General features: G+C 43.3%; 1 protein-coding gene across 1 annotated transcript in view; it reads left to right on the forward strand.

Annotated features, from left to right (window-relative positions):
- The window catches only part of SYTL5 (synaptotagmin like 5), a 121507-nt gene that overhangs the window by 68120 nt on the left and 32137 nt on the right, over positions 1 to 21250 (forward strand). Inside the window, exons 6-8 of the mRNA XM_077807219.1 lie at positions 6606 to 6762; positions 14464 to 14596; positions 16521 to 16627. Coding sequence (XP_077663345.1) covers positions 6606 to 6762; positions 14464 to 14596; positions 16521 to 16627 — 397 coding nt within the window. The remainder of the gene's footprint in view (positions 1 to 6605; positions 6763 to 14463; positions 14597 to 16520; positions 16628 to 21250) is intronic.

Consider the following 21250-nt stretch of genomic DNA (forward strand, 5'->3'; position numbering starts at 1 on the left):
GCTTCTGTGGCTACACTACCATTTATACTTGTACTAGCTCAGTCAGAGCTAATGTGGGAACGTGTACACTAGCAAGGGAATTACACCCTGAGCTCGTAGTGTAGATGTAGCCGTAGACTATGTCTACGGTGCAAGTTAAGGTGTGATTGTAGCATGAGTAGGCATACCTGTGCTATCTTTAATCATGGGTGGCAAAGGTAGTGTAGGTGTGGCAGCACAAGCTAGTAACCAGAGTACGTGTCCAGAACCTCGAGCAGACTTCTGGTCTGGTTTCTAGCCCATGATGGCATGTCTACACTGCTATAGCTAGCTGTTCTGGCCAGGTTAAAGCTAGCATGAGTATGCCTGCTGGGCTGCAATTTCACCTTCACCTGCAGGGTAGACATACCCTTAGAGAGAGAGAGAGAGAGGGAGAGGGCAAACTTACAGGTACTCATCAGAACCTTCAAAAGTACTTTCCCCTTTGGGCGTCATCTAAAATAACGGTGCCCAACCTTATTACACAGGAGGGCCACATGAACCTGAGCACAACTTTGTGTGGGCCAAACAAATTTTACATATTTTAATAAGATTTAAAGTCATCTGTATTGATTTATATTTTAAATTCAGCTTGTTTTATATGTATTTAGACAAGTTGTTTTTATGTACAGTATTGTCTATTTATACACTTATGTAAACTAAAATGATGTAAACATGACAACAAAATGCTAATGAATTGGCCATTCGTATATTGTGTTGAAGCAGGCCATGGGCATTAGGAATGCTCTGGTGGGTTGTAAGTGGGTCTAAACATCACGTAGTGGCCTCAGCCCTAGGCAAGATTCAGGATTTCTTCAATCAGTGTTGATTCAGCATGGCAATTTTCACCTCTTCCATCATCTCAGCCTCACCATCCAAATCAGTGACTTCTATCAACAGAGCTACTAAAGGCACATCTTTACATGTCTGTGTGTTCAGGAGGGACTCTGGATGACTGAATTACCTCGCTGCCTACAGGAAAGGTTGAATTAATTGAGATAGTGGTGTCTGGAATGACTAGGGAGCAGCTCATGTTGATGCTTACAGTATAGTATCTTCTTCATATCTCATCAGATTAAAAAAGTAACAATGCCACATACATAAGGTACATTTATTATGTATACTCTGTTAATTTAAAGAGATAAATACTAATTGTTAAAAATAGCATCAAAGTCTCTCTTAACCATCCTATACATCTGCTTGGAATTGCAAAGAGCAGTTTTTAAACTAAGAGACGGGGGAGGGTGATTGCTGCAGAGGCGCACATGGATCAGACAGAGACTTCTCTTAGAGGAGAGTCTATTGATAGAGATTCTCTAGGTTTTAGTCAGGAGGAGGGGATGGAAGAGGATAAAGTATGGGCCAGATCAGATGAGAAACATTCACATAAAGAGGCTGACACATCAGAAAAGGGCAGACAAATAAACAGTGACAAGTTTTTAAAGTGCTTGTACACAAAGTCTAAATAATAAGATGGGTGAACTAGAGTGCCTCGTGTTAAAGGAGGATATTGATATAATAGGCATCACAGAAACCTGGTGGAGTGAGGACACAATCATTGTGGGGTGGATTGGGACACAGTCATTCTGGGGTACAAAATATATCGGAAGGACAGAACAGGTCGTGCGGGGAAAGGGGGAATGGCACTATATGTGAAAGAAAATGTAGAATCAAATGAAATAAAAATCTTAAATGAATCCACATGTTCCATAGAATCTCTGTAGATAGTCAGATATACATCAGAAGCAGGAAGCCCGCTAAACAACCAGTGGGGCCCTTGGAGGATCGAGATACAAAAGGAGCACTTAAAGACGATAAAGTCATCGCAGAGAAACTACATGAATTATTTGGTTCAGTCTTCAGATGTTAGGGTGATTCCCAAATCTGAGCCGTCTTTTGTAGGTGACAAATCTGAGGAATTGTCACAGATTGAAGTGTCACTAGAGGAGGTTTTGGAATTAATTGAGAAACTTAACAGTAACAAGTCACCGGGACCAGATGGCATTCACCCAAGAGTTCTGAAAGAACTCAAATGTGAAATTGTGGAACTATTAACTATGGTTTGTAACCAGTCCTTTAAATCAACTTCTGTACCCAGTGATTGGAAGATAGCTAATGTAACTCCAATATTTAAGAAGTGCTCTAGAGGTGATCCTGGCAATTACAGACCGGTAAGTCTAACGACAGTACCGGGCAAATTAGTTGAAACAATAATAAAGAATAAAATTGTCAGACACATAGAAGAATATAAATTGTTGGGCAAAAGTCAACATGGTTTCTGTAAAGGGAGATCATGTCTTACTAATCTATTAGAGTTCTTTGAGGGGGTCAACAAACATGTGGACAAGGGGGATCCAGTGGACATAGTGTACTTAGATTTCCAGAAAGCCTTTGACAAGGTCCCTCACCAAAGGCTTTTACGTAAATTAAGTTGTCATGGGGTAAGAGGGAAGATCCTTTCATGGATTGAGAACTGCTTAAAAGACAGGGAACAAAGGGTAGGAATAAATGGTAAATTTTCAGAATGGAGAAGGGTAACTAGCTGTGTTCCCCAAGGGTCGGTCCTAGGACCAATCCTATTCAACTTGTTCATAAATGATCTGGAGAAAGGGGTAAACAGTGAGGTGGCAGAGTTTGCAGATGATACTAAACTGCTCAAGATAGTTAAGACCAAAGCAGACTGTGAAGAACTTCAAAAAGATCTCACAAAACTAAGTGATTGGGCAACAAAATGGCAAATGAAATTTAATGTGGATAAATGAAAAGTAATGCACATTGGAAAAAATAACCCCAACAATACATACAATATGATGGGGGCTAATTTAGCTACAACTAATCAGGAGAAAGATCTTGGAGTCATCGTGAATAGTTCTTTGAAGACGTCCATGCAGTGTGCAGCGGCACTCAAAAAAGCAAACAGGATGTTAGGAATCGTTAAAAAAGGGATAGAGAATAAGACGGAGAATATCTTATTGCCCTTATATAAATCTATGATATGCCCACATCTTGAATACTGTGTACAGATGCGGTCCCCTCATCTCAAAAAAGATATACTGGCATTAGAAAAGGTTCAGAAAAGGGCAACTGAAATGATTAGGGGTTTGGAACGGGTCCCATATGAGGAGGGATTAAAGAGGCTAGGACTTTTCAGCTTGGAAAAGAGGAGACTAAGGGGGGATATGATAGAGGTATATAAAATCATGAGTGGTGTGGAGAAAGTGAATAAGGAAAAGTTATTTACTTGTTCCCATAATATAAGAACTAGGGGCCACCAAATGAAATTAATGGGTAGCAGGTTTAAAACAAATAAAAGGAAGTTCTTCTTCACTCAGCTCACAGTCAACCTGTGGAACTCCTTGCCTGAGGAGGTTGTGAAGGCTAGAACTATAACAGGGTTTAAAAGAGAACTGGATAAATTCATGGAGGTTAATTCCATTAATGGCTATTAGCCAAGATGGGTAAGGAATGTGTCCCTAGCCTCTGTTTGTCAGAGGGTGGAGATGGATGGCAGGAGAGAGATCACTAGATCGTTACCTGTTAGGTTCACTCCCTGTGGGGCACCTGGCCTTGGCCACTGTCAGTAGACAGGATACTGGACTGGATGGACCTTTGGTCTGACCCAATATGGCCTTTCTTATGTTCAAATCATCATCATCATCATCATCATAAAAAAATCTTAAACAGCTTCTTCAAACATCAACGATGTCCTGGATTTTTCTCTGTTGCCGTTTTTGGATAAATTGGCCTCCTTTTTCAGCAACTTTGCCAAACCAAACAGTATTCAACAAAAGGGAAGGAAGAAAAGAATGTGAATATACTCTCACTCCACCCCCCTTCGGTTTAGGGAAAGGTGCACTGGTCTGAGAGCCAGAATGTCATGAGCTCCCTTCTTCCACTGGCTTACCCCACCCCAGCAAAGATACATGGGTATTTGACAATTCAGTACGAGGCTGCGGAAGGTCACTTCTAGCATAAATGGTAAAAGAACCAAGGTCTTAAAAATGGAGACCTAAATCTCATTTACTTAGCCACCCTGCCCTTTCAGACTGAATGAACAGCAATCTATGTGCTTGGCTAACACGTTGGTAATAACTGCAGGACTGCCTCCCTTCCCAGGGTATGTCTACACTGGTGCTGGTACGTGTAATTTCTGCCTTGAGTCGACATACTCCTGTGAGCTCTATTCGAGGTAGCATGCTAAAACAGAAGTGTAGCCATGGTTGTGTGAGCAGTGGGACAGTTTAGCCGCCTGAGCACGATCTTATCCAAGACCCTCGGTGCAGAGCTGTCCCTTGGGTAGGGTCAATCAGGGCGACTGCTCCAGGCCCTGCGCTTTGGGGGGCCCTGCAGGCCAGTGTGATTGGCCGGCGTGCTTGGTCCCGGAAGACATAGATGCAGGAACTAGGAGTGTAAGGGGTGCTGCAGTGCAGCTGGGCCCCCAACTGTCGCTGATGCAGAGCAAGGCTCCCAAGCCGGTGGAGGATGATTTGTCCAGGGCCTGCACCCCCCACACCAGAGATGGCCCTGTCTAGGTGCATGTTTGAGCCCTCTTGCTTGCCTGCACCACAGTGACTGTGCTTCTGTTTTTAGCACACTAGCTTGATTAGAGCTAGCATTGGTATGTCTTCTCAAGCTGGAAATTACACCTTCTGACTCCATGTAGACATATTCCCAGAGCCAGGAACAGAATCAGCAAATCCTGATTCTCAGTTTTTCATCACTGTCTAGCAAATAGTTTTGTAAACGAATTTTTTTGTTTTGTCACATTCCCCTCTAGCAGTTGACCCAAACAGAAGTAAAGGAGAAAATATGCTCAAGTAGCAGAGGTCTGTGTTGCGTGTCTGAAAGTCCTTGTTTCAAATCCGGTTGATGATGCACATAGGTGTTCTTATGGTTACACATTATGGAATTTGTTTCTCTAGCTTTTTTTTTTGAACAACTTTTATTTTTAATTCCTATAGTGAGAAAACATCCTAAAGAACAGGTTTTATAGTTTAAAATCCATTACAATCTTTCAGTTATGGTGCAACATTCAACAAAACCCAAGTGTTCCACATTCTGGTTATTTTGTATTGCAAGTTTGAAAGTTGGGAGGTCTGAGAATCCAAACCCAACAGTGACACTAGGACACAGAATAATTTTAGCTTTCTTTCCTAATAGTACTGAGTCAGGTCTTTATATAAGCAGTGGGGAGAGGGGAGGTGGTTGGGAGAGAACCCTAAAAATTATTCTTTGATCTGAGCTTTTCACAAACACGTCAAGATAATGGAGTCATCACTGAACTAAAATCCGGGGGTTTTCAGTACACACCGGTCACCTCCTTGCTGTTCCTAAAATATTTAATTTTCTTTGGGGTGGCAGAGTATTTTAGTCTTACATTCACAGATAAGTCATCAAAGTGTTTTTCTTATTAAGGGGTATTAAACTCTCCAAATAGGATATGTTCAGTCTGAATACAACACTGGTCTCATGAATCTGTATTCTAACTTAAGTTACTAGAGGGACATGAGCTGTCACAGTCAAGAATTTTGTTCCTCAGTTCAGCAGCAGCTCTTATAAAAGTCTCCAATGTGGCAAAAGGGGTTTTCAGTGCAGTTATTCAAAACACGATATGACGGGATGAACCAAGCAAAGGTGTCCCTCATGTGTCGTGTCTAGCATGAAGGGAACTCCAACAGACCCCTGAAGATTTATTAAGCAGGCTAGTGACATTTTGTTTATGTGGGTGAAAATGTCAATTCAGTTCAGTTTTCCTTCCGTCACCTTTTTGTTGTTATCCCAGGATCTCCTGTGATCAGGTTTTCCTCCTGGCAGGGACTTGGGTTACTGTATCGGTGCCCATTTAGAGATGATAACGTTGTTGAGTATTAATAGTCTGATTCCTGTATTCTGAACGCTGTTCCTTTCTGTCAGGTTTGTTGAATGGCTGCAAGCTTGCAAAAAAATGTGATGTGATTTCACTAGTGAGCCAAGTCATGTAGGAACTGCTAGCCCGGTCAGGCCAGGAACTCTTAGTACAAGGTAAATGGGACAGTGCGGCGCATTGTCCCTCTTGAGGAGCAGACAGATAGATGGAGAGGTTTGGAGCAGCTGAGCCAGCCGACTCACCGGAAGTGTCTGTTGGCACTGAAAGAATCTGCAGGTGCATCCAGAACCATCATGCTGCAGTAACTTCTATTGCGAAGCAAGGGGCAGTGTGATGGGGAATGCCATGTGCAGAACCAATGAATCAGCTGCTGGAAATAAGTGTACTTATGAAATAAACATGCAGGAAAACAAATCTTGTATAGTTCTTGGATTATATTAATGCTGTATGCCAGAGAGATGTTTAAAAATTTCCTAATTCTGAGAATAAATGCATCAAGCAATGTATACAGACAGTATCTCCAACCAACCATCACCTAATTCTTCCCTTCCATGCCACCAGATGCTTTCCATGTGGTGTTTGTAGCTGATCCATCCTTACAGTAGATCACATGTAGTTTATATGATATAAGATAGTTCTAGTAAACTTTGTTTCCTATTTTTCCCACTTGCTGTGTTGCCAATGTTTTGAAAGCAGGGATCTGTTTGTCCTGTCTCCTCAGGGGGAGCACTCTTTCGCTGAACAACAATGACCCGGAGACCCTTCCCGCTAACATGAAAGGCACAGTGAGTTCTGGGAACCGAAGCAATGCCTCCACTCCAGTCCATCCGAGGTCACCAGCACTGAGCACACGCAGCGTGACTTCAGATTATGGCAGGGTAAATGTGGCAATGCTACTAGCTGCACACATGTCCCCCTCAGACATCACTGACACCACAACCATGTACACCACAGTCAGCATCTGATGAGCTTGCAACCAAGAAAGGCTAAGCCTGCCAAAGATAATGCTATTTATTCCTTAATCCTGTTGTGACAAGTGACAGTCTCTCACCATAATGAAATCTGTTAAACTCATTGTCAATGACCTGGTTTTTGGATTGACAAACATTTTTTCTCATTCTAAAATGTCCTGTTATTGACCGTTATTACTTAAATGTTAAAAATTACTGCTTAAGATGTAATGGTGCATCCACACCCATCAGTTTCCACAAGGTTTTAACCCAAGGGAGGCTGTGAAGGGAAAGATTGAAGGAAAATAGTGGGAGGATAGCAGAAGGAATTGACAGGAGAGCCAGGTAGGCAACCAGCTGAGAAAAACTGAGTCACAGGAGTTCAAGTTTGAAGGCTTTGTTGACATCAGGAGGCTGGTACAGGTGTGAAGGAAAGCAGGGATCTGTTGTGTTGCTTCTGTTGTGGGTACTGTGCAGAGCTCCAGGCTCCCAAAGTTGGGACTTTAAAGCTGCTCCCAGAACTCCTCTGGCTGGTGCTGGGCATGAAAGGGAACATCCAAGTGGTTTCTGGGCCTAGCTTCTTAAATGTCTTTGTACCTTTGTCCAGGATTCGTGATCAAAGGGTCAGTTAAGGATTGGATGCTGTGCTAAGCTCTCTAAGGCCCTAGGAGGAAGCACCACTTCTTTCCCTCAGAGGTATTGCCACATTCTTGAATGCCATATCCGCCTTCCCTGGCAGGGCCTAAGCATGACAGCAAAGTGAATGAGAGGAAGGACCTTCTCCTTTCTTCGCATAAATGAACTTCTGTTCTGGGGAAGGAGTCCTCCTGTTATTGGTGTGTTGTTTCTTCTGGGATAGTGAGTCTTTCCAAAGATTTCTCTCCTTCATTCAGGACAAGTTTGATCTGTAGTACTAACGAATCCCAGTTGCACAAATGCTAGGTTGCCGAGCGGTTCCATCGCAGTCAGATCCCCTCCTCACAATTCCAAGTGTGTCCTGATTTTTGAACAACAGTGTGGTGAAGCAGAGAAACTGCCCATCAGCATGGAAGGGATTAAAGAGAGCCTTTGGGCCCAGCTAGCTTTGCCCCGTTCCACCTGCAGCCAGTGCCAGGCCTGGAGGGGAGAGACAAGGAGGGAGCTTTGCTCTGTTCGGGGCTGACTGTTGAAGAGGGAGGTGTTAGCTGCTTCCCTACCTGAGGGAAGGATCACTAGCTTGCTACCCGAAGTAGCCACCGGAACCAAGCACCGTCTTCCTGGCCAAAAGAGGCAGCGAAAGAGGTCTAGGAGCACCCAGCTTACAAGGAACCAGGGTCTCTGAAGCACTGAGATCTTGACGGGGGTTCCCACCCCACAAAGCATATGGCTGCCCTGCCAGAGGAAGCTGGGACCGCAGCAGGATGCTGCCCAGGGGGGCAATACTAGAGACAAGCATCACAGGAACTTGTACTATAGGGGCTACACACCAAACTGAAGGGGCAACAGTGGGAAGTAGCCCAGGGCAGTGGACATAGACTCCCCGCTGAGAGCTCCTTTACTCAGAGGTTGACTTACACAGGGGCTGGGCTGGGACCTAGTGGAGTTGGAGGGCCTGGGTCCCGCTACCCTCCCTCCTTAAAGGCTGAGGCCCATCGACCACAGAAGCAGGGAGCAGGAAGTCTTGCGCTCCAGCTGTCCTTCCAAGCCCCCCTGGTACAAACATTCTAATGTCAATCTCTATTTTGTTGCTTTTTTAAAAAAAATGGCAGGACCTAATAAAGAAGTGATAGCTGTTGCAAGACATCTGTTTATAAGCAGTGATGTACGTGTGCAGGTTTTGAAAGTGCCAGGCGGGAATACAGTCTTTTAGTACAATTCTATTTCATGTAGTTCTGTTGTGTTGGGTAAAAGATATAACCCCCCATCAGTCATTTAGCAGGGCAATGTGATCAAGGAAATTGTTCTTACTGCTGCTTAATTAGTACAAATCCCTAACATTTGTGGAGGTTTCTCATTCCAAAATTGCCTTACAATGTTTTATAGCAGCTAATCATCCTGATCTCAACATCGGTCCAATAGAGATGTCAGAAGCTGCAATCAAGACGCTGAAAAAAAACAAAGCCGAGGCTGATGATCCAATCACAGCAGAAATGCTAAGCGCACATGACGTTACCAGACTAACGAAACTGGCAGAACGGCTCAGCGAAGTCTCAGGAAAAAAAACTCCCCCTCGACCAGTGAAAACATGGATTAATTGTCAGACTGCCCCCAAAAAGGTGATCTGACTGACTGTAACAACTGGAGAGGAGTCACACTACTCTCTTTTGTAGGGAAAATCTTCTTTATTGCAAATACTACAACTACACAGAAAAAAGAGGCAGTGGATGCAATGCTTAGGGAAGAACAGATTGGATTTAGGCCCAAGTGATCATGTGTAAATCAGATATTCACACTAAGGACTGTAGTAGACAAACATATAAAATGCCAAGCTCCCCTTACCTTTTGAAAAAAAAATCAGTGAAATTGGTATTTGACAGCCTATATAGGCATACATTGCGGAATAGTCTTCAGTCTTATGAAATTCCAGCTAAAGTCATCATCATCATCACAGCGTTGTACAGTGAAGCAAAATGCGATGGAAGGGTGAAAAACCAAACAACAGAGTGGTTCATTGTTGTTACTGGCATGAGGCCTGGCTGCATTCTATCTCTGCTGCTGTTTTGCATCGCCATAGACTGAATAATGAAAATGTGCATGAGCAACACAAACACTGGCATGTCACGGATAATGGCAAATGCCTAGAAGGCCTAGACTTTGCTGATGTTATCATGCTATCAAGCAACACTCCTGAAAAGCTACGAAGGCAGATGCCTTTGCGAAGGCCAAGGAGGAGTCATCAAACATTCTTGAAACCCAGACATCAAGCAGTATCATCGTAATAGAAGGCAAAAACCTCAAAAAAATAGAACAGTTCATTTATCTGGGCAGTACTACACTAGTAGGGTTGCCAGTTTTGGTTGGATACATTCCTGGAAGTTTCATCACATGACATAATCTTCAATTAAAGATTAATCTTTAATTCCTGGACATTCCAGGACAATCCTAGAGGGTTGGCGACCCTCTATACTAGCCAAGAGAGACCACAGGAAAGAAGTGACATCAAGGCTAGGAAAGGCATCCACAGCATTCACTAAACTTGACAAACTATGGAAATCAAAGATATACATTACCAAAACAAAACTCAGAATTTTCAATTTAAATGTAATCTCAGTGCTAACATGCAGCTGCGAGAGCTGGTGAGCTCTTAAAACGTTAGAAACTAGATGACTTTGAAATTAAGTGCCTACAAAAGATTCTGGGCATTGGATGGAGAGACTTTAGCGCCAATTAAAAGATGAGACAAATCACCAACAAGCAGCTTATCTCCACTAGAATCAGAAGGAAGTGCTGGACATATTTGGGGCAAATACTCCAGCTGCCAACACCCAGACTCCCACATGAAGCTTTTAAGTGGAAACCAACTAGTGTGAGGAAACAAGGACACCGAAGAGAAGTTTTAAGAACAACCACTAGCAGCAAGGGCAGAACAGTTGATCCCAACAGTACAGAGCAGATCGAAACAGCAGCTAATGACAGAGGGATGGAAGAGACTAGTTTCTGCCCTGTGCACAAATGTTGATCTGAGAAGGATGTAATAATAATTATCCTTCATTTATTTTTTCAGGAAGGCAACTATCCTTGAGATTTGTCTGATTTTAGATTTTGCAATGACTGCAGCCTTTGTACTAACACTGACTGAGATTCCCTGTTTTAACTTAATCCCACCTGACACTTAAGTGTTTCCTGAAGAGAGGTGTGTGTGTGTGTGTGTGTGTGAGAGAGAGAGAGAGAGAGCAAGCTTTGTTCTATGACTACAGGGGCATTAATGAGCCACTTCAACTTGAATGGTCCCTTAGAATATCAGAAGGGTAGCCATGTTAGTCTGGATCTGTAAAAGCGGCAAAGAGTCCTGTGGCACCTTAGAGACTAACAGACGTATTGGAGCATAAGCTTTTGTGGGTGACCCACGAAAGCTTATGCTCCAATACGTCTGTTAGTCTCTAAGGTGCCATAGGACTCTTTGCCGCCCTTAGAACATGTGTTGACTACTTATGCTAAACAATCTGTTCCACCTTGCATTTAGCTGTGATGCTCAGAGTACCTTTCCCAGACCTGAAGAAGAGCTCTATGTAGCTCGAAATCTTGTCTCTCTCACCAAGAGAAGTTTGTCCAGTAAAAGGTATTACCTTCCCCACCTTGCTTCTGTGTGTATACAGTATATGCAGCGTAGTTGTAGCTGTGTTGGTCCTAGGATATTAAAGACACAGGGTGGCTGAGATAATATCTTTTATTGGATCAACTTCTGTTGGTGAGAGTGAGACAAGATATAGCCCAGTTGAAGAAGAGCACTGTGTAGCTCGAAAGCTTCTCTCTCTCACCAACATAGGATGGTCCAATAAAAGATATTACTTTCTCTGTACTTAGATAGATATAAATCCCCCATTACATCTTATGTGGTCTTTTTTTTTTACTGGACTAACTAAAATTTGGCAAGCTTTTGAGATTCACTCTGTCCATCAAGATAGTTTCTTGTTCTGTTTTTTATCCTCCTGCTTTAATATTGACTATGCATATATTTTAATTGATAATGTGGACAAAATTTGTAATGGAAAAAAGTGCCTGCAAATGCCTAGAAGGCAGTAGCCAGAATTACCTTCAGTTGGATCAATGACGCTTTTTCCACATGATTATAAAAATACCTCTTTAACTTCACTTTGAGCTCCAGGATGTTCATCTCAATTGTGCTGAGCATCAGTTAGTGAGTTAACATTGTGTTGTTGAGAGAGAACGACCTGCCTTTCCTGAATACAGAGCTGCCAAAGGCAGGCATAGAGAGGTTCAGCTGCAAGTGCTAACCATATCTGAGCTGCAGAAATGAGTCTGAATAGTCAGTCTGATTCCTAATAAGCAGTATTGCCATTAGCCTGATTCTGGCATGCAGGAGGGAAAGCTTTTAATTGTTAGTGACTTGCCACTTCATTTTATACAGGTGTGATGCTTAGTAAAGTCCGGGACATTGTAAAGGCAGGAACCTTTCTTAGGTATGCTTTCTTCCCAGTGGCTTCCATGATAGATTGCTAGAGGTGGAACATTGCAATCTGTCTACAGATACTGATATCATGACCAGCTTCCTTCATGTTGCCTATGGTTCTCTAGTAGTTCTTGTAGTTACTACATATGCACCAAAGGTTTCTTTTTTTTTAATTACGATGTAGTCTTCCCCCCCCCCCCCTCGCCCCACGTAACAGGATGTCTTTCTTGGCTAGAACAATTGCTAGTCTTTTTTGTTAGGGATATTTAACAATGAAAACCCACAAATTCATATGATCCAGCATATGCTATCAAACCTATGATGTTGTTTATATCCAGTAGCATCCACAATATGCTAGGTACTACCCAAATACAAAAGAAAGCACAGTCTGTGTTCTGAGGACTTTACACTCTAAAATTTCAAAACAGACAGATTGTGGGTAGGATAAGTTTGTTTACCTTTGTGTTAAAAACTTTACATTATTGGCAGGTAGCTAACCACTACATCACCAGCTGACTACCTTAATATTTTGTTGTTCCCCCTTTTCCTACCTACTGTCTATATTCTGAGAGTAAAAGCTATTCGGAGCAAGGATTCTGCCTTCTTTTGTGTCTCTGCCAGTGCCTTGCACAATAATTGGTAATAACATGTGTTTGATTATAATATTCTTATTTCTGTACATTAGATGCCTGTATGTTTTTCAGCTGCTCTCTGCACCTTCTTCCATGCTGTCCTTTATGCACAGAATGCCTTCCTTGAATTCATCATTAAGGGCTCTACCATTTCTTCTCCTTCAGATCTGGGGGGAGGGATAGCTCAGTGGTTTGAGCATTGGCCTGGTAAACCCAGGGTTGTGAGTTCAATCCTTGTAGGGGGCCATTTAGGAATCTGGGGCAAAAATTGGGGATTGGTCCTGCTTTGAGCAGGGGGTTGGACTAGATGACCTCCTGAGGTCCCTTCCAACTCTGATATTCTATGATTCTCCTTATGAACCACCTGTACCATGACAGTAAATTTATATTGGCTTGGCTCAGGGGCAAATAAGTAAATTGGCACTTACTTTGTCTATGGCCTTGTGTCAAGGTTCCTCCCCCACTCTGAACTCTAGGGTACAGATGTGGGGACCTGCATGAAAAACCTCCTAAGCTTATCTTTACCAGCTTAGGTCAAAACTTCCCCAAGGTACAAAATATTCCCCCCGTTGTCCTTGGACTGGCCGCTACCACCACCAAACTAATACTGGTTACTGGGGAAGAGCTGTGTGGAAGCGTCCTTCCCCCCAAAATACTTCCCAAAACCCTGCACCCCACTTCCTGGACAAGGTTTGGTAAAAAGCCTCACCAATTTGCCTAGGTGACTACAGACCCAGACCCTTGGATCTTAAGAATAATGAACAATCCTCCCAACACTTGCACCCCCCCTTTCCTGGGAAATGTTGGATAAAAAGCCTCACCAATTTGCATAGGTGACCACAGACCCAAACCCTTGGATCTGAGAACAACGAAAAAGCATTCAGTTTCTTACAAGAAGACTTTTAATAAAAATAGAAGTAAATAGAAATGAAGAAATCCCCCCTGTAAAATCAGGATGGTAGATATCTTACAGGGTAATTAGATTCAAAAACATAGAGAACCCCTCTAGGCAAAACCTTAAGTTACAAAAAAGATACACAGACAGAAATAGTTATTCTATTCAGCACAATTCTTTTCTCAGCCATTTAAAGAAATCATAATCTAACACATACCTAGCTAGATTACTTACTAAAAGTTCTAAGACTCCATTCCTGGTCTATCCCAGACAAAGAAGACTACAGACAGACAGACCCTTTGTTTCTCTCCCTCCCCCCAGCTTTTGAAAGTATCTTGTCTCCTCATTGGTCATTTTGGTCAGGTGCCAGCGAGGTTACCTTTAGCTTCTTAACCCTTTACAGGTGAGAGGAGCTTTCCCCTGGCCAGGAGGGATTTCAAAGGGGTTTACCTTTCCCTTTATATTTATGACACCTTGTCTATGCACAAAAGTTGTATAACTGCTCTAGTGTGGATGCAGTTATAGCTGTAGCTATTTACGTATAGGAACTGCACGGGTATTAAATACTTTTATACTAGTATGACTGTGCCGCTATAGTTATGTCAGATGAGTCACACTCCTGGCTAACAAAGCTGTATTTGTATAAAAACTGTGTAGATCGGGTATATTTATAATTTTGAAAAATGGCAAATGTATATATTTGATTGTATTCCTTGCCTCCCTCCACCCTTCCTGCCCCACTTGTCCCCTTAAAGTGAAAGCTGAGGTTGTATGCAGGGATTGCATTGTCATTTCCCTTTGTATTATGTCGAGCACAATGGGGCCCCAATGCTGATTAATTATAATACAAATATTTAATAAGTGATTGTGTACTCATAGTGTTCTTTTGGGTTATGGGAATTAGACTGTAATGGTGCTGCCTCAGACTGACCATAAATAAGCTTGCTCGTATATGACTCGATGCTTATGGAATATATATTATTCTTATTCAGCAGGACCCTGGTTTAAAAAATGGCCCTTTTGTGCCTGCAAGTGAAAGTGTACCTGAAGATTTAGTGAAGAAACACCGTAGGAATGCATCTGGAACACCTTCAATAGCAGTTTCTAGGGCATCTCTAGCATCAGGTAAGTGTTCATTAGTAGTCCTAATTCTTTCTAAAAAAGAAAAGGAGTACTTGTGGCACCTTAGAGACTAACCAATTTATTTGAGCATGAGCTTTCGTGAGCTACAGCTCACTTCATCAGATGCATACTATGGAAACTGCAGAAGACATTATATATACAGAGAGACCATGAAACAATACCTCCTCCCACCCCACTCTCCTGCTGGTAATAGCTTATCTAAAGTGATCATCAAGTTGGGCCATTTCCAGCACAAATCCAGGTTTTCTCACCCCCCCCCCACACACACACAAACTCACTCTCCTGCTGGCAATAGCTCATCCAAACTGACCACTGGTCACTTTGGATGAGCTATTACCAGCAGGAGAGTGAGTTTGTGTGTGTATGGGGGTGGGGGGGTGAAATGGCTTTTTGCTTGTCTTATATTGACCAACGCTCATTGTCTCTGTCTCAAGAGCCAGGAAGACTTCCTGGGCTGCAGATTCTGTCCTTCATTGTCATCGTTAAGTGGTCTTCTCTCCTGCTTTTTAGCTTGATGGCTTTGTTTACCTTATATGTAAACGTAGTTGCCTGTGATCAAGCAGGTCAGACAAATAAATACACATTCCTTTCTAAGTTCCCTGTAAGCTGCGCGGCCGTGCAAGAGCCTACTTAGTGCTGTGCAGGTGCTCAGGGAACCTGCCTGGGGACCTGCCGCAGCTGGGGCACCCCTCCCCTGGCCTGAACCCAGCCGCAGCCTGGACCTGCCATGGCTGGGGTGCCCTGATTTGCCGCAGCCCGGGTGCCCCTCCCCCAGCCCGGCCCCAGCCTGGACCTGCCCGGGCAGGGGCACCTATCCTGGAGCCTCAGCCCCAGAGCTGCCAGCCAGGGTGCTGCTGCAGGGAGACAGAGTTGGCGGGAGTCCTCTCTCCCTGATGTAGCCCCATAGCACCCTCCTGCACACCAAACCCCACATCCCTGGCCCCACCCCAGAGCCTGCACCCCAATCCTCTGTCCCAGCCCTGAGCTGCCTCCCACACTCCGAACCCCTCAGCCCCACCCCCCACTACATGAATTTGGTTATGTGCACCAATATTAAGGTGTCACACATCACCTCCAAAAAATTAGAGGAAACACTGATTCCTTTGTCTAGGAAAAAACCCGTTTTACCTCCTTTGTCTGTTTACAGACTCCAAAACACAATAACAGAGAGTATTCATACTTTCACATACAGTTGTGTTACCTACATTTCCCAGTGTCATTAATGACCAGCATGTTCTTAATTTTCAAATGATATATTACAAAACATGTCTTAAATGAATATCATGACAACAGTGTGTCAGGCCTGTAGTGAGTTACTGCAAAAGGTAATGCCAGGGTACCAGTTTATTACATCATGGGCAAAATTATGATAATGGCTATACTCCACGGGCCTGTTGGTATGAGGAGCGCCCAGGGTCACCGTATCATCATTCACTCAACATTGAAACTTTGGACTCTGGGTTTTTTTTTTCTTATTTGCTGAGGTGGAGGGTTGCAGGAGTCGTTGTGAACGTGTAGATTCATCCAGAGCTCCTGCTGCCTATGTCCCTGATATCATAATGACCCAAGCAGGTGGCCCTGCATGAGAAGGCCAAAGGCTGAATGGCGTGTGACCCATAGGGGACAGACCCATACAGCCCATAATAGTACTGAGGGAAGGGAGGTATCCAAAAAGTTGAATACTATGGTAAAAATTATTTTTCCATCATTCAGCTGAAGGTGCTCAGATACCACAATTGGGTGCCATGGCACAAATACCTTGATGGAGATTATTTTGATTTGATTTAAAAAAAAATCATTTTGGTGTTGTAGCAACAACTACTAAAAGGTGACAATATGAAAAGAACAGTGTTTGTTGTATAAATTGTATATTAATGAACACCTTCCTTTCCCCTTTGTTTTCCAGATCTCAGCAGATCTGAGATAGATTTGAGTGGGTCTTTCTCAGAAGAAAACAAGGATGCTGTAAGCTTAAGAAGTAAATCTGTACCTGATGCTTTAGACCAGGACCTGGTGAGTTAGAAGTGACACTAAAGCTCACAGGGTGGAAAAATTGTCACTCTAGCTTCTGAAGTCGGCATAATCTTTAAACTCCTAGTTCTGCACGAGAGTGAACTCAGACTTGTATAAATTCAAGCCTGCATCTAGCTTATGCTGCAATCATTGCAGAATGTAAAGCACCGCACACTACAATAGTATTAAAAATTGGAGTAGAAGACAATTGGGCTTATGGAGACAAATGTGTTTGGGAATCAGTTTGTCAAGAAGGTGCCTCAATTGTGTGGAATTTTGTGGACCGTTAACAAATGATATCCTTGGGCAACATTACCTTCCAAACACGATGTGTATGGATTGATTCCAAGTAATAGCTATACAGTAGTTAAGGCTCTTTGTAGTTATGGTAGATACAATAGCTATTCATCTGGGAATTTTTTAGTTTGTAAGTGGATGGAGTCTCATCTTAGAATACCATTCATGTAGTGCATTGAACACTTCAGATCTTCACCAACTCTTGCCTCATTGGATTTTTTATTTTTTTTATTCGGAGTTATACTCAGTATCAAAGCTCTTCAGCTTTGTCCCTCTCTGCTTGTCTGTTCTAGTCTTGCAACACGTCACCCTCCCGGTCTCTGCTCCCCAGTGATGCCAGTCACCTCCTACTATTTTGCAGTTTCTCACAAACATCTCCATGCCCACTTCCATGTTTTCCCCTTGCACACAGACTGATCCATAAACCATTTCCCTCTCCTCCTCAAAATATATCCAAGTCCCACCTGGGCCTCAGTGCCTATAAGAAATCAACTAGTTAATGATGTGTGATGCACAGATGGGGTTATTTGGCTCTTGTTTTATGTATTTATAACTATTTTTTAAGTTTTCAACTGGATATCTGTATATAAAAATTGTATGTATTTGACTTGTACTCCTCTCCCCCCCACACCCTTCGTATGTCACTTGTCTTCTTGGATTGTAAGCTCTGCAGAGCCAGGATCATGTCTGTGTGTGTATGTACAGCACCTAGTACAATGGGCCCCCCCATCCTGATTAGGCCTCACAGGCACTACTGTGTTATAAGTAATAACCCAGGCAGTCATGTTCTGTCACCTGTAGCTACACACAGACATACATGCTGGTATCAAGGGGTAGTTGGGCCTAACCTACCAGAGAGGAAGGATGGTCCAGTGGTTAGGGTGTTGGCTTGGGACTGTGGGCAAGTCACTTAGTCTCCCAGCTGTACAGTGGGGATGCCAGCACTTTCCTGCTTCACAGGCGTGGTGTGAGAATAAATTCATTCGAGTTTGGGAGGTGTTCAAATACCCTAGTGATAGGGGGTATATAAGTACCTAAGATAGACAAAAACACTCACCTTGGAAGCCCTTGTCCCAAAGAGACTGGGGATGCAGTAATGTTGTGCTCATGGGGTTAAGGTTGTGGCCTTCACAGTGTTTTAGGTTCCCTGAAAGTGGTGTGGGAGATGAGAGGCATCTCAGGGGTAGTGTGCAAAATGAAGAATCAAATCCTGGAGGCTGAAAAGGTTGTATCTCCCTTATGCCTGGCCAGCTGGTGGTGGTAGCTGGACTTTGAAGTATCTGTTCCTGGATAGTTGGAGCTGCTGTTGGTGTGGGGGATGTCCTGCATGGATGCAAGAAGCAGATTGCCTGGATGAACTGGGCTGAAAGAGTGAGGGAGGGCACTTGCCTCCCTTGCTCGCAGTCAGCTATTGGTGATTTTGGTAGGACACAGTCTTCCTTTTTCAGGGAGATGGACTGGATAACTGATAGGTCTTTTCTTTCTCTGAGTCTATGATACTTCTTGGTTGCAATTTCCAAATAGACTTCAGAAGCTGAATATTGTGAAATACATTTATCAAGGAGTACTTGGGGGGGAAGTTAATTGTGGTGTCTGCTTCCAAGTTGAGAGAACTCTCTAGTTGTGTGTGTTTGGGTTACTGAAAAAAATACTTCTGTCAGAACAGGGAAAAGCAGGGAATTAAAACAAGCAATTTCAAAAGTGTATCAGAGCAAACTAAATTAGTTTTTAAAGGTCTATTAAGAAACACCTATTCAGCCACTTTATAGTAATACAAAGTACTGCTCACCACTTCCTCAGCCATTTTAGTAGAAGGAATTGGATTGGGTGTATTTTTATAACCCTGATAGAGACAATGAAGATTACTTAGTCTCTTACCACTTCTAACTTTAATAAGCAACAGTAACCAATTATGTGGCTGTGCTTCTCTAGCACCCTTGAGAAACATCGCTGCTGTCATGTAAAATGAACTGTGGCTCTGCTGGCAAATGAGAGAGTCTGAGGCGAAATGTTAGCTTTCCAAGCAATCTCTTGGTTTCAAGAATGTGCTCACAGTCTGTACAAGTTGAATTACAGATTTTAATGGTTAGATTTTCATACTTCCTTTGGCAAGGAGGACGAGATGGCCAAAATGTATAGCGTGGCTGTCTGAAATTAGATATCCAAAGCCATATATAGGCACCCAAGTTTGAAAATGTTGATCCAAGTTTCATACACCACATTTATTTGCTGGGCAATCAAAAACTATTATTTTTTCATTAAACTATAAATGTATTCTGTATAACTTTGAGGGAGAAAATAGTCCTGACTGTGTCTCTATATTTGCTCCTTCAAAATATCAGGGTAGCTCCATTGAAGTCAGTGGGGAGAGGGAAAGTCAAGGGAGCTACCCTGATTTATACCTGTGAAGGACTTGACCCTCTATGGGTATGTCTACATCACCATTGGCAGTGAGCCTTGTAGACATACTCACACTAGCTTGGCTTGAGCTAGCATGCTAAAAATAGCAGTGTGAAATTAACAACATGGGTGGCAGGCTCAGGCTCTCAAGCCCACCCAATGCCATTGATCTGAGATTGGGTAGCTAGTTCAGGCCTCTGCCAGTGCTACCATATCTGCATGGCTAGTTTTAGCATGCTTGAGCCAAGCTAGCTTAATCTTGTCTATCTGGGAGGCTCACTACCAGCTGCAGTCAGACATACTCTTTCTCTGAAATTGAGTTGCCATGCAATAACTGGGAATCCATTGACAAATGTTAACAATTCTAACCCAAAACGTTACCCTACATGCCCAGTTGCCACTCTGTTCTCCTGGCCTGCATAAAAAGCTGTGAGACCGAGCTTGGAGGAGATAAGGGTCCGTTTGGTTTGGGAGAAGGACAACAGTATTTTAGATCGGCATGTAGGGTGGGATTCTCAAAGCCCTAAGGGGAATTTGGATGCTGTCTTCCAATTTTCAAAACCTCTGCCTAAGAGATGTGGGTGGTCAGTTCCCATTAAAGCTAATGGCAGCAGCTTTGAAAATGTCAGTGATAACCTTTATGTAACCCTTCTGCCAGGTGGAGCCAACAGCAGCCAGGGCTGGGTTCAATATCCAGGGGTTTGAGCCCCCACCCAGTAACCTGGGAAAATTACACACCACCCCTGGGTGTCTCTGAGAGGCAATACTTCCCCACTCACAAGCACAGAATCTGAGTATAGATAAGAAACTTTTCATGAAAGGAGGGAAGTCATCTGACATTGATTAGGGAAAATGCCACAATCAGGATTCATAAACCTAAAACTGTGAGCAGGACACCCACCCCAGAGTGCATGGGGCAGTGTCTTCTGCCTTATGTTCTTAGGTTCTACAACGAACAGTTCCTTTTCTGTGCCCCTCTCTGCTCCCTCGCCATACCCCACTCACAGTGATTGTCCTTGGTCAGTGAGGACCCAGAGTTCAGAGGTGCATCTGTGTGAATTCACCTCCCATCCAGGGAAGAAGGCACCTTGCTTGCTCCACCATCTGAGTACTTCTGCACTGCTGGCCGCCCAGCCAGCTGCTTGTTTTCGCTAGCCAGTCACCTTCTGTCACCTGCCTCTCTGCTATGACCTCTGCAGGTCAGTCTCTAAGAGCTGGGTGGAAGCTCAAGTGATTTTTCAGCTCTTAGGCTTGACAGAAACTGTCAAGCTGTCCCTACAAGTGATTGTAAGCTTTGAACACTTAAAATACCAAAGGCTCCTAATGGAGCCTATTTAGCTCTATCTTTGAACAGTGGGGAGGAACAGGTTAAACCAGACCGGGGGACGCTTCAGGAGAGTCCACACCTCCTAGAAGGGATACCTGTCCCCACCTCTCTTACTTTTACAGGGGTCTGGCATTTGAGCCCCTGGCTTAACGATGTCCTTTCAGTTGAGGGTGACCCCCTCATTTGGGACAGGTTAAGCATAGTTTTGCTCCCCTTTATTCATACAATCAAGACAACAAAATTGATAACATTTCATTACCTCTGCATTCAGTGCTAAAGTGATTTGTAACCTAACACCAGCCAAAGTTGATCACTTTGAGCAACACCACTCTATCTGCTGGATATTTAGGCAGAGTAGGTGTGTTCATGTAAACACAGTTTGCTCCTGAAGTCTCTCCCCATCCCAGCTGGCTGTCAGGGGAGAACTCATTCAGATTCTGCTTACATCTATAATGCTTGTTAAAACCCATGAAGTCTCCACATGACTCATAATAGAATGGTAACTTTCTGTTTGTTTGGGTTTTTTTCAAAAGCTAACATTCCTGTTAATCATCTGCTTTCAAGTTTCAGTTAATAGTTTTAGTTTATAATTACCTAAG

This window comes from Eretmochelys imbricata, chromosome 1 (assembly GCF_965152235.1).
Source record: "Eretmochelys imbricata isolate rEreImb1 chromosome 1, rEreImb1.hap1, whole genome shotgun sequence".
Taxonomy (NCBI): Eukaryota; Metazoa; Chordata; order Testudines; family Cheloniidae; genus Eretmochelys; species Eretmochelys imbricata.